Source organism: Pseudorasbora parva, chromosome 3 (assembly GCF_024679245.1).
Source record: "Pseudorasbora parva isolate DD20220531a chromosome 3, ASM2467924v1, whole genome shotgun sequence".
NCBI lineage: Eukaryota > Metazoa > Chordata > Actinopteri > Cypriniformes > Gobionidae > Pseudorasbora > Pseudorasbora parva.
The window spans coordinates 35,425,417-35,438,408 of NC_090174.1; the positions used below are offsets into that span (position 1 = coordinate 35,425,417).

The 12,992-nt window shown below is 36.0% G+C and overlaps 1 protein-coding gene across 1 annotated transcript in view; it reads right to left on the reverse strand.

Annotated features, from left to right (window-relative positions):
- The window catches only part of aif1l (allograft inflammatory factor 1-like), a 199,637-nt gene that overhangs the window by 2,741 nt on the left and 183,904 nt on the right, over positions 1–12,992 (reverse strand). Inside the window, exons 5-6 of the mRNA XM_067438630.1 lie at positions 12,439–12,480; positions 9,254–9,416 (exon numbers count right to left, since the gene is read on the reverse strand). Coding sequence (XP_067294731.1) covers positions 9,254–9,416; positions 12,439–12,480 — 205 coding nt within the window. The remainder of the gene's footprint in view (positions 1–9,253; positions 9,417–12,438; positions 12,481–12,992) is intronic.

Consider the following 12,992-nt stretch of genomic DNA (forward strand, 5'->3'; position numbering starts at 1 on the left):
CGTCATAAGCTCTTAACAAGCCCTAAGTCAACTAACAGTTAGCCACAAATCTCTCATTTACAATGTGTAGAATATAGGATCTGAACACAATTCCATCGGATGAATTTTGTGCTGAAGTTATGTACAGAAACCATACCACAAATTGTGCAATGTTGCCCGCATTCTCCACCATGTCTTCAATCGCTACTGCAATCATATCGGTTTCATTTCACTCTGCTACGGGGATTTACTTGAGATCCAACATACACTATGGTGCATATTATTTACCGTGATTCTCAAATCTGAGCACTTTCTGTGTGGATGATTTCAAAACTCCAGTCTTTGTCCACTAAAAAGCCTTGTGAAAAATGGCTTAAGATGGTTTCAATCATGAAACTGCACAAGCTAGTGTTTGTTACAGACAATCTAATTTTCTTTTACAAACTATAGCCATGTCTTTCACAAAAAAGGAACGACAAACAGGGAAGTTGAAGGTTCCGTTTATCGCTTCCACTGAGACTGTGAGGTGTTCATGAGTACCTGTGGCAGCTTGGACAACATCCACACTTGTCTCACTAACAGCCATAATTAGGGGATAGCTGGATCTCCTACCCATGCAACAAGATTTGTGTGTGCACACAAGTGTTACTGTACAAGTGTGTATATTCATTTTGAGTAAGGATGGTCTGATCATTTGGCTGCAGATCGGTTATAGTGTTAATTTCGCCAGATGAGACGAAATATGTTCGTTAACAACCTTTTTTCCATGACTAAGACGAGATGACGAGACTGCATCAATGTGCAAAAACACTGACTAAGACTAAATTAACACGCATTATTGTTGACGAAGAGGGACGAGACTAAAACTTTTGGCATAAAATAAAAACTAAGATAAAATCTCTCTTCATTTTCGTCAACAATCGTCTCTACTTTTTCATCACAAGAGAGAATATTCAGCTGATATGCCTTGAAAATACTCCGAATGAGTTTGCGCTGTTGCTCAAGTACAGGTCTCGTCTCAGTCTTCTGTCGCTGTCATCCTGTGGCTGCAACACGAAACTACATGGAGCAGGAAAACAGTTGCCATCTGTCACGCATTTTGCGTGAGGCACAAGCTTTCAGCCTCTGACTCACTCTCACTCTGGCCCAGTAAATCTCATGCCAAATTTGTTTTAATACGAAATTCAAACAATAAATAGCATTCTTTAATAAATAAATATACATGTATCTAGACTAGATTTTCTTAAATGCAAAATTTTTAAACATTAATACCTTGCATCCTAATATTTTTATTTTATTATACAAGCGAATATTAATGAATGTGAGCAAATATAATTTAACACAAAAAAGTTTAAAATGGTGCTTAAAAAGGAAACCTTTGAATTGATACTGATTGAAATCGCTAAATTTAACATAGTTGCATTTTGCATTCAACAAAAATCCTTCATCAAGTGTATTGTCTAGTAATTATGACATTTAACCAATATTTGAGATGTGTGAAACGGTATTTGACTGAAATGGTATTAGAAATAATCTCTAATACCATTAGTCGACTAAAACTTGACAACTAAAAAAAAAGATGTGTGATGACTAAATATGACTAAAACCTACAAGGACATTTAGCATAAGACTAAGACTAAATTAAAAATGGGTGACAAAATTAAAACTAGATCGGTATTGGCCAATAAATCACATGTAGTCACTAAATTTTAGGTCTGTAATCTCCCAGTTGATTATTAGTCGATATGTTCTGGCTCGACCAAAATTCAGAAAACCCATAAAATAGTTTTTGTTCATTTTTTGCCACTTTCATTTCATCAGGTGGAAAGCTTTAATTGCTAATGGGAGTGTTTTCAGAGCACCCCTGTTTCACAGGTAACAGTCTGTCTTCAGAACCCCTTTTCTTTTGGATTAGTCCAACCCACTGGAGAAGAGAGACAGATTGAAGTTGGCTACTTTGCTGTATATTACTTATTTAATTGTGAGAGCGTTTTCCTAGGTCAGTTCTCTTCTACCATGTCAACAAAGACATTTAAAATGGGAAAAAAGTCAAATGCAAATTTTGCAAAAAACAGTTCGCATTTTATAGCGCAACAATGTTTAGATGTTTTAATGTAATAATCGTTTTATAACTGCAGGCACATTATTTTTCCTTTGTTTGGAGCTTTAAGTGGACATGCCTATTGTGTTTAGGAGTAAAAGCTTTAAGTTAATAGTCTATTCGCGTCTCAGCCACAAAGCTGAGCTGAGCTATGTTCGAGCTGCACAGAGCATAATTTAAAAATGTCTGAATTATGTTGAATATTCCTCAAAAGTTCTTATGATATTACTAGATAACGACTACACTGTAAAAAATTATATGTTCAATAAGTTATGAAAACATGTTTTTACATTGTTTTAACTCATCAAAATAAGTTAAGCAATGTTAAACTTGTTTTTATTAGTTATACAGATATTTTAATTAATTTAACTAATTTTTTTAAGTCAGTTTAACATCATTTAAGTTGAAATAACTTAAACATCGAAGTTGACTGTACTGCAAAAGTTCGAAATTTGCCTCTTTTTTTTAGTGCATGACTTCAGAAAATATAGTACTATGATATTGCGCAGGTGCACCGGATGTAACGCTGTGAGAGCCGACAGACTAGTGTCGGAATCATTTCAGTGCAAAATAATCAGGTCAAAAACTTTTTAATATACTGCAAATAGCCTACTACTTTTTTATGCTTATTTATAATTAATTTAGGCAGACAACAAGGCCTGTACTATGCACAGCTAATACATTTTTAGTTGAAAATTTCATGACTTCAGTCGACCAAGATTTTCTTTGGTTGATTACAGCCCTACTGAATTTGGCCTTGTGCACCACATTCTGCTTTGTAACTTCACAAAACATTAGTAAACCACAGTGTATACACAAACGATATATCGCAATGTAAAAATGTTCAAATGATTGAGTGACGCACAAAAACAACATGAGAGGGAGTAAATGCAGAATTAAAATTCTTGGATGAGCAAAACATTTACAGTTTGAGAGCGGTTATTCTGACAAGCTTTCTTGCGATTAGAACTGTGACAGATTGCATTGATCATCTGAAGCACACGCGCTGCCGGTACGGCGCTCCTGAATGAGAGCGCTAACAATTAAAGATTTTTAATCTTTAATTTTTAAGATATGAATTTTATGAATTCATACTTTTAGTATGAATATGTTAGTCTTACTATTATCTAGAAGCTAGAGTGCTCCAAAACAATAGCATTTAACATTTGCATTTGCATTCACAAGATATCAGTGTTCAAAACATACAGGCTCTCACTTCTGCCAATATGGATCAATGATTTTGGTGACATGACTCATCATATTTCCTGTCCAATCAAATACTCTCTAGAATCTAAAGTGCCTCAGCCTCATACATTATAAATAGACGCTGAATCTGTGGTGTTATCAGTCAATTTTTTTACCATTACTATTTTATTTTACACCATTTCTATTTTCTATATGGTAAATGGCACATAGTGCACTAAATAATGGGTAGGGAAATATTCAGACAGTGTAAAAATGCTTTTCATTGGGACAAATGAAGTCTCGTTTTCATGTTAGTGTCACTATGCGTCAGAATGCATGCACGCATTCTGGTCCGGTCCAGAGACACAATAGCACAGAATGGATCATATGCGCGAGTCGGCACATACCACAAAACATATCAGACCCAATTGAATTCTGCACAGAATGCTATATTTTCAAGCGATATTGAGGAGATTAGGAGGAGAAACAGAGACTGCATTAGAAAAAGCCCTGATGAGTAGAAGAAATAAACGGCCTGCTGCCATGCATGACATAAATTTCAATTTGACATCAACACATAACTACACATCCTCAGCATGATTATCATCACTGCTTTGCTTTAGTAACAGTTTCATATTAAATCTAAATGGGAAATCTATTCGACTGTGGCTGTCAAATGTGGCTTTGCTCAACAGCTCTGGCCGACCTGTGATAAGCAAATACATAAGCTCAGTCTTCTCCACAAGGCACTTCAGTGGGCATTTAAAGGATTTGGTTTGCGATGACACAATCTCAATCACGACGACAAGAAATTGGTAGTTGCTATCAGTTGCAAAATCTTGATCAGAACATCCTTAATAAAAAAAAAATGCCAGAGTGCAATGAAAACAAAAGAATGACACCATGAAAAAAAAAAAAGGTGCTCACCTCACCACCACCACCACCAAAAAAAAAAAAAAGTCACACATGATCAACATATCATTTTGCAAACTTCAATGCCTGACCTACACGACAATGTGCTCCACAGTTCAGGCAGCATGACATAGAACTTTTTGTAACAAAATTTTAGTCACTTGAGTTGTTGCAAAAAAAAAAAAGTCAACACAAGACCACCAAAAAATTGTGGATTTTTTTCCATTTCATTTAAAAATTCCAAAATTACTAACTGACATCCATAATTAAATTTCATCAGTCAATCAATGCCATTTATTTATTGCCTTAGGTATTGATTTACTATTGATATTGAGGTACTAGAGGCTTGTACCAAAGCCACATTTCTGGTATTGATTCAACCCCTAGTGTCTCATGGTGATGACATCACCTGTCACAGCAGATCCGTCTCGCACAGAGATAATGGCACAGATATGCTGATCCTGCACTGGATGTGCTGACAAGATTAAACACACATGTTGACATATCTAAAAATAGCTGCTCTCCGAGAGTGTCCAACAATTCTGCATAATAGCACTTGCCAATATTAAAAACAAGATGCAAATATAACCAGGGCTGTACTAACCCTTTTTTTTTATAATTAGTTAATCTGTTGATACCCCCCCCAATCAGATGGGGGAAAATGATATACATTCAAAATATTTTTTTTAATTAACAATATATTTTAATTCATTATTTCAAACAATGTTATTCCAAATCCTACCCAATGCTGTTCTACAAACAGTGTAATATAAAGCCTATTAAAAACAAATATAGTGAATGTTTCCATGTAGGCTATGCTATAAATTATAACAGGGTATATGCAGGAATCCTGAAGTTAATTTCAATACCTTTTTAAGACTTTTTAAAGACCTTCTCAAAATATTTTAAGATCTCATCACACTTCAAGTTCTAATCGTCAACAAACCTTTAATAAACAGTCGTAGTAGAATGTAGATTTAAAATCTCTATCGTAGGCCAATTTTGTATTGTTTATATTGCATATCTGTTTTACAACGTATGGAGGGCGACACATTACCTAACTGCGCATTTCGCAAAATACATGACGTCACCCGTAGACAGCACTCGCCAGGGATGGAAATTAACTTTTTTTCAAAGTCTACCACTCAATGTTTTTACCAGCCACTTTTTTGTGTTTAACTGACAATGTGTAACTGCATGTGAAAATTAATATTACAAGCTCTACAATACTTAAGCAGTTTATTTAATCTCAAGGCTAAATTAAATACTGACATTTTCACGATGATTCGTGGTCTTTTATGGCTTCCAGTTTTATGGTTTTTAGTCCCAACAATGAAACTATTAGTTTTGGCATCTTTGAAGCGTGTTGACAATATACCAAGCAGAACATTGTCAGTAGGGATGCACCAAAATCAAAATTATTGGCCGAAACCAAAAAAAGAAGAAACCAAAGCCGAAAACCGAAAAATAAAATTCAAAACTCGACCTCACTCATGTGTAGGCCTACATTAAATAATAATGTACTGGCCTGCAGAAAGGTACAGAAATTGAATAAAGTAATCAAATGTAAAATAACTGCATATTTAACTGTTTAAATGAAAGATTAATCCTTACTAAACTTACAAAAGCTATTCAATCAAGAGCATTGTTTAATGTCAAACTAAATAAGGACATCACTAAGGTAGCAGTAAATGGTACTGATGCAGGGATATGCTCGTCTTTCTCGACTGTGCATACTATACAGTTCACTTAAGGCATATTCAGACTATGTCTGCCAGGATACTCATCAAGATGGACATGTTGACATACTTCTTGGGTGAGTTTGTCCGTTTAAACGCAAGACTTGAAAGAACTCAATATTTGCGCGCTGTGAGACGAGTGCGCACTCTGGGATGATGCACAGCGTCAGATCTTCTCTCAGAGCGCGCGAGTCTCACGGCGCGTCTTCACGCGAGTGATGACGGAGAAAACGACTGGTCTTCTGCGCACATACGGCAGCAATCGCATGCATTGAACAAAGTTTACAGAGGTGAAACAGCTCAGTAGGTGAAGCGAGTTTACCCGCCACAACTCAAAATCAGCTGCATTTTGCTGGTGGCGGTGTTAATTTCCATCCCTGGCGCGCGCGCGCTCCGAGCCGATCTCAGACTGAGTGCCCCGTTGTTTTTTAATACTTATGGGGATGAAAATAAATATATTCATAAATACTTTTTCGAGTCAAACTCTGTTGACAAAGCTTGAACAAAATATTTTTAAAAAAATAAAGACTTTATAAAGCCGTGCTAAGACTTTTTAATACTTTATAAGGGTCTTCATTTTCCCAAAATTGATTTATCACCTTTTAATACTTTTCAAGACCCCGCGGATACCCTGTGTAAGAAAAAAAGGGTTAAGATACATTCTAAACCTAAAAATAGCTATTTTAAATGCAGACATTAAATGGACTACATTTAAAATATAATCAAAATATTAACTTGTATGAGGTATAAACATAGTAATTATTAGGGTTGGGCATCGTTTTGATTTGAACGATTCTGATTCCGATTCCGATTCTTACTTTCGATTCCGGTTCTTTTCGATTCTCGATTCTGATTCTTTGAGGGGTGGAGTCAAAACATGTCACATCAATTTTCAATGCTATTTTCAATACCACGGGGGAAAAACGCTGTATATACTGTCAATTAGATATGTTTTATATAATTATTTTTTTTGTCTGTCTTTTGAAAGGCTAGGCAATCAAAAAGAAGAGATCACTTTATATGATAAAGTTTTTAAGCTTTTTCTCCTATATAAACATTGATCAATTACTATTAAAATTCTCTCACAAATATTTGCTAACTCAATGTATTTTTTACAACGGGGTAATTGTGTTGCAATAGCTTACACACAGCACAAGTAAGCTTGATTTCGAATGGTAAATTTAATTAAAAAAGACGACTAAACAGTAATTAAATAAGAACAAATAAACATGTTACAAAAAATAGCACAAATAAATAAAATAGAATAAAATATATAAATGAAATAGACTGCTTTATTTTTTCAGGTAGGTCTAACATTCAGGTAAGAAACTGAATTAAAAAATGCAAAGTGGCTAATTAAATTTAAAATAACATAGGATAATGTTTTTTGCAAAAAATTAAATCGTTTCATATAAAACCATTAAAGTTACACAAGTTGATCAGTCAAGAGCAGTGTGATCGTTTGTCTTTTTGTAGTTTAACTTAACAAATAACTGCTGTCCCTTTAAGAACTGCCGCACTCATGGATCCTGAACACTGTTCCTGTTACTCATTCTTCATTTCTTCCTGAACTGTTTATGACTGTGTTTACATTAATACTCTTCAAAATGTGCACTGACAATTTGGTTGATTGTATTTGACCAATAATAAGCTGGAAAAAGAAGCAAACATTTGCACTTGTATGTCAGAGGGGGCTTTATTACGGTATGTGTGTGTGTGCGCTTCAGATGTGAGCCTGAAATCTGAGGGATTTGTAGAATTATGTGCAATCCCGCGCGAAATTCAGACCGATCACACACACTAACACTAACACGCTGTCGTAAGGAAAAGTCCAGCAGAACGCGCGTTCGCCGTGTTCAGAGGGTTAACCGGGCTGAGTGAGAATATGCGGCTGCGCGTCAACTCGCTGTCGGTCAGAGAAGGAGAGGAGAGGAGGGCGCAGCTGGGATCGATACTGTAGAAACTGAGCAGGCTATCGTATCTTTTCAGATATTTCAGTATCTATATTTTTGACAACACTAGTTGCACTGTGCCGACACAGGCTTTTTAAAAGTGAAATAAATCCACACTTCAGAGCGGCGTTTACCGGGCTTCAGGGGCTAAAAGAACAAGCGGGCGCGCAAACACTGGAAATCAGGTGGCCATGGAAACCAAAACTTGCGCGTTTGGAACCGATGATCGGAACCGAAAACAAATTTTCTAAACAATTCTAATGGAATCGTTATTTTTTAAACGGTTCCAAGTTGGAACTGGTTCTCGATGCCCAACCCTAGTAATTATATTAATAAATAATACTAATAGATTTTATTTATAAATTAATGTTATTCCAACAATAGTGCCTTTACAGTTACTGCTCTCAAAAATGTTGGACGTGCATATGCCCACCGGCGCTCGTTCAATGAGGACTGTGAAGTTTAATAAGATGTTTGTTGTGAGAATATGCAAAATGCAAATACCTGTGGGACTTTCTAACATTTAAAACAGATAAGGGTATAACTATACAATGCATGTTATGCGCTGAGGAAAACATGTCAAAGGCAGTAAACAAATTCTGCATCTATCAAAGCTCTGTTCTCTGTTCTGCTAAGAGCAGCTCACTCTTTGTCCCCCGCTGTTTACCATATGTTTTTTCCAAAGAAATATGTGACCCTGGACCACAAAACCAGTCATAAGTCACATGGGTATATTTGTGGCAATAGCCAACAATACATTGTATAGGTCAAAATGATAAAAAAAATTTATGCGAAATGTTTCAAGGAGATGTTTTGTAAAAACTTACTGTAAATATTAGGTATGTAATGATACACTCGTGTCACGATTCAATATGTATCCTGATATTTTAAGCCAAAAAACATTTTTTATTTATTTATATTTATTTTATATTTTCAGATTCCCAATATTTTTCCCGATATTGAAGCATTTTCCCATAATCGGGTATTGGTTTTGTAATATTGGATTCACCTATAAACGTTTTGAGAATTGCATACAAGCGTGCCATTAACGTTATTTGTCTATCAACTCCATTTATGTGGAGTTGATAGACAAATTTAATTTATTTATGTTTTCTGTTTGAAAACATTAGGCTTTGTAAATGTATTTTGCCTGTTGTTAATATGGCTGTATTTATAAATAAAAAGGTGAAACAGCATTAAAGTTATACTGTAATCATAAAAATGCACTCTTTCAGACTATTTATTGATGTAAAGTAAGTAGTTAGTATTTAGTAGATTTTTCTGTATGTAAGGGATTGCAAAAATTAGATTTTACAGATGAGTTGGTGCAGCCTTAGAAAGAACATACACAAACCACAGAAACAGGTTTAAACACACACACTTACAGTTTGAGAACAGCCGATCGCTTGCCAAGCATCATTTTCACAAAGTCCCTGTAGTTGATGGTCTCGCTGCAGCCCCCCGTCACCTCCGAGATCATTTTCTTCATCTCCAGATGAGTCTTTGGCACACCCAACTTCTCCATCATTCTTTTCATGCCCATCATGTCTACAAAGGGAACACATACAGCCATCATACATACAGAAAACTACTACACACAGACTAACAGCTTGACAGATATAGCCCTAATAAAGATGGCATGGCTGACTAGTTGTCCAAGAATTAACTAGTAAATTAACTAGACCATTAGCCCATATATTTGTTGAATATCTATCATTAACCCTTTTGAAGGAATGTGCAGTCCAAGTACACATGCAGATTGATGTCTTTGGCTGTTGAGTTACGTTTTGTTTTCACTTTTCTTTTTTGCTTGAAGTGTGGTATCAAGTTAAAAAAAAAAAAACAGTGGTCAGCTTCATCCAAAAATCTCCATTTACTTAAAGCTACACTGTGTGATATTTTCCCCCATCTAGTGGTGAAAAGGTATATGATCATCCATTGAATATTAGTTTCTGTTCCTCTCAATTCCGATTTCGTTTGAACTCCTACGGTGGCCGATTTAGTCCAAGATTAACATGGCAATCCCCCTCACAACACCCCCCTCTAAACGCGAAACTCGATGCTTGAATTTACGGGTATGTCCCTCTTTGGCTAATGTACTTTCAAGATGGAGGGGCAACATGGCGACCGGCATTCGAAACCCTCACCCTTATGTATTTTCAATGGCATATTATAAACTTACGAGAATACTTTATTACTTGAAAGAAGTAAATATACATTAACGAGCACATATATTTTTGAAAGAAGTAAGTGTTTTAAGCTAAGAATAAACTAAAAAAAGTTACACAGTGTAGCTTTAAAACAAACTATTTATGTAGTGTGGCACAACACTAACATTCACAGAAATGCATTTCAACTTTTGCACTGTGTTTAACAATAATGAACATGTGATAACACCCTGAAGACAACAACACATATGTGTGATCTTTGCTGGGTGTGTGAATCTAACAGGGCTGATACAGCACCAAACTTACTGCCATAGAAAGCAGATCTACACAGAACAGTCACTGTTCATCTACCCACATAATTTGCATTAATGGATAGATTTCAAAGACTTTTTTCCTCATTGTGTATTCAATTTTTACGTTCCACATTGTACAGTACGCCTCTCTCATATAAACATGCTTGCTATCACAAACTACACATTTGTTCAAGTATACTATGAATCATCCTCTGAAGTGCCCCCATTTTTGTGGCACAAACTTTCAGCTGTTTGGATTCACAATCAGGAATGATGGCCTATGCTACTTTCTTCCAAATATGATGTGGGCAAGCCTGTCATTTGCATAGAAATGCATTTCTGGTTGAAAAAGAAGTGGAAAATAGGGCAGGATTTCAATTTGTTTGAAGATTTGAATGCATTGTCAAAAGTGAAACTGAGCTATGTTTTTAATCATTTATCATAATATAAATTTTTAAATATTGTTTTAGTAATATCATTAATGTTATTTATCCCCATCTACATTGTGGTTACATCAGCCACAAAGTTATATTACATGTTTTAGTATGTTTTGTATTTTGATGGAATTTTTTTATTTTTTTCCCCAATAGGGATGGCTCGATACCACAATTTTGGCTTCGGTACGGTACCACAATCTAATACCGAAGTACCGATATTAAATCGATACCACAAGGTCTGATATTAGCGCGGGTATATTGGACGCGAATGAGAACAATTATGCAAGTTTTGAGTTTATAAAGTGGGAAATTACCACAAATGTTTATTAGTAAATTAATCAGCGAAGCTTATCACATCAAATCAGGCATTTGAAAACTTTCTTGTGAGAAATAATTTCAGCAAAAATCTCTCAAAATTAGCAAATTGCTTCTGGTTTCAAAAGACATCGCACTACACTAAAGCAATCTGCAATCCGATTCAACATTTCACGCTCGTCTCGGGACGGATAACGGAAATCATTTGAACACGCAAGAGATTTTATAGCATTTCGTAATAACAGTTACAGGAGATATGAGAATACGACACACACACACACACGCCTGTATAGTCACGCTCGCACATTACACATTAAGTTTCCTTAAACAGTCAAATACACAGAATTATGTACAAATGTCCGTCTTTAGTGAGTAAGTTATTCACATAAACACAGTCGGCGGTGTCTAACGCGAATGTAAACAGTGCAATAGTACGCGTGCAAATATAATGAGATCTAAATGTCATTGGTTGAAACGAACGCTGGAGATTGTGATATTCGATCTTATGTTAGGCTGTGTGTGTGCGTTGATCAGTGTTAAAGAAAATAAATGTCTAAATGAGATGGTTTGAATGATTCACTGACCTGAATGATTCACTGACCTGTCGATCTCTTCAGAAGTCTTAAAGTCAGGATAGAGACAGATGCTTCTTGGCTGGGTTTGATGGTTCTTCATCAGTTTTATAAGCAAAGTCATTACAAATGTCACTTCTACTCCTCTCTTTATTAATTCGTTTTGGGCATCTTGAGTGAGATTCGACTGCTTAATCCATTTTGTTCGTCTATGTTGTTGTCACATTAGCCGATTGTTTCGGGTCAGTTGGGGTAGCGCGCTGCCATCTAGCGGTGAACTTCGGAAAAGCAGCATATACCGAAATGTGCCAAATCATGATATCGTACCGTTTTAAATAAAATATATACCGGTATTTTTCCAGTACCGGTATATCGCGCATCCCTACCCCAATAACAGATTTTCAAATCATTTTCCAATTTTAGGTTGGTTTGACATTGAAACTGAAACATGTTTTACGATGCAAAATTGCAAATTTCTTTTTTTTCCCCACAGCAACTTCTCAGGTTGGTTCTAGGAACATTAGGATGACTTAAAATTATTAAAAATAGGCATTTAGCTTGTACAATTTTTGGAATCATTAAAATTTAATGTACAGAAACAGTGTCCAAAGATTCACTTCACCTCTCACTCCCACTCTTTCTACAGCATGTGACAGTGACCGTTAATTTGTTACAGGCGAGTTCTCATGTTTCCCATCTATCAAGCATGGTTTCGCATACACAGTGGAATGACAAATGAACACTTCCTCACTAACGCTCACAGACTTAACTACACACACACTTACCGATCTCCCCCTGATCGTTCAGGTCAAACTCTGCATATTTATCTGTGGATTGAAATAAAAACAAGCGTCATTTTAAAACAATGCAAAAATGTACAATGTAGCAAAAACAATGTACAAAGCATTAACCAAAATGAGGCCTATTTCAAAAAGCATGGCCAAACTATATCTGTAAATGAGGACAGCTAGCATCAGATCTGAATCCTTGTCCTATTTGATTTTTCTAGATTATTCTAGCTCCAGAGCATTTCCTCTCCATCCCCTCTCCTTCTTCCTCATTCTGTGTTGTTTCAATCTCACAATGTGTCTTCTGTTGGAGTGGATGCATTGAAAATGTAACGGAGTCACCGTGAGAGGAGGCTGATGGGAAGGAGAGGGTTACAATAGCCCCCAACGAACACAAACGCAGCCTGTTCAGCCCCGAGCTCAATAAGTGTGTGTGAAACGGAGCTTGCAAGAGAGGTTGTCCATCGAAATGCACTGACACTGCCTAAATGTAACTCTCCATTTTCCCTGACTAAATCACTATCTCTCTGAATGGTTCTTTTTTTGGATGG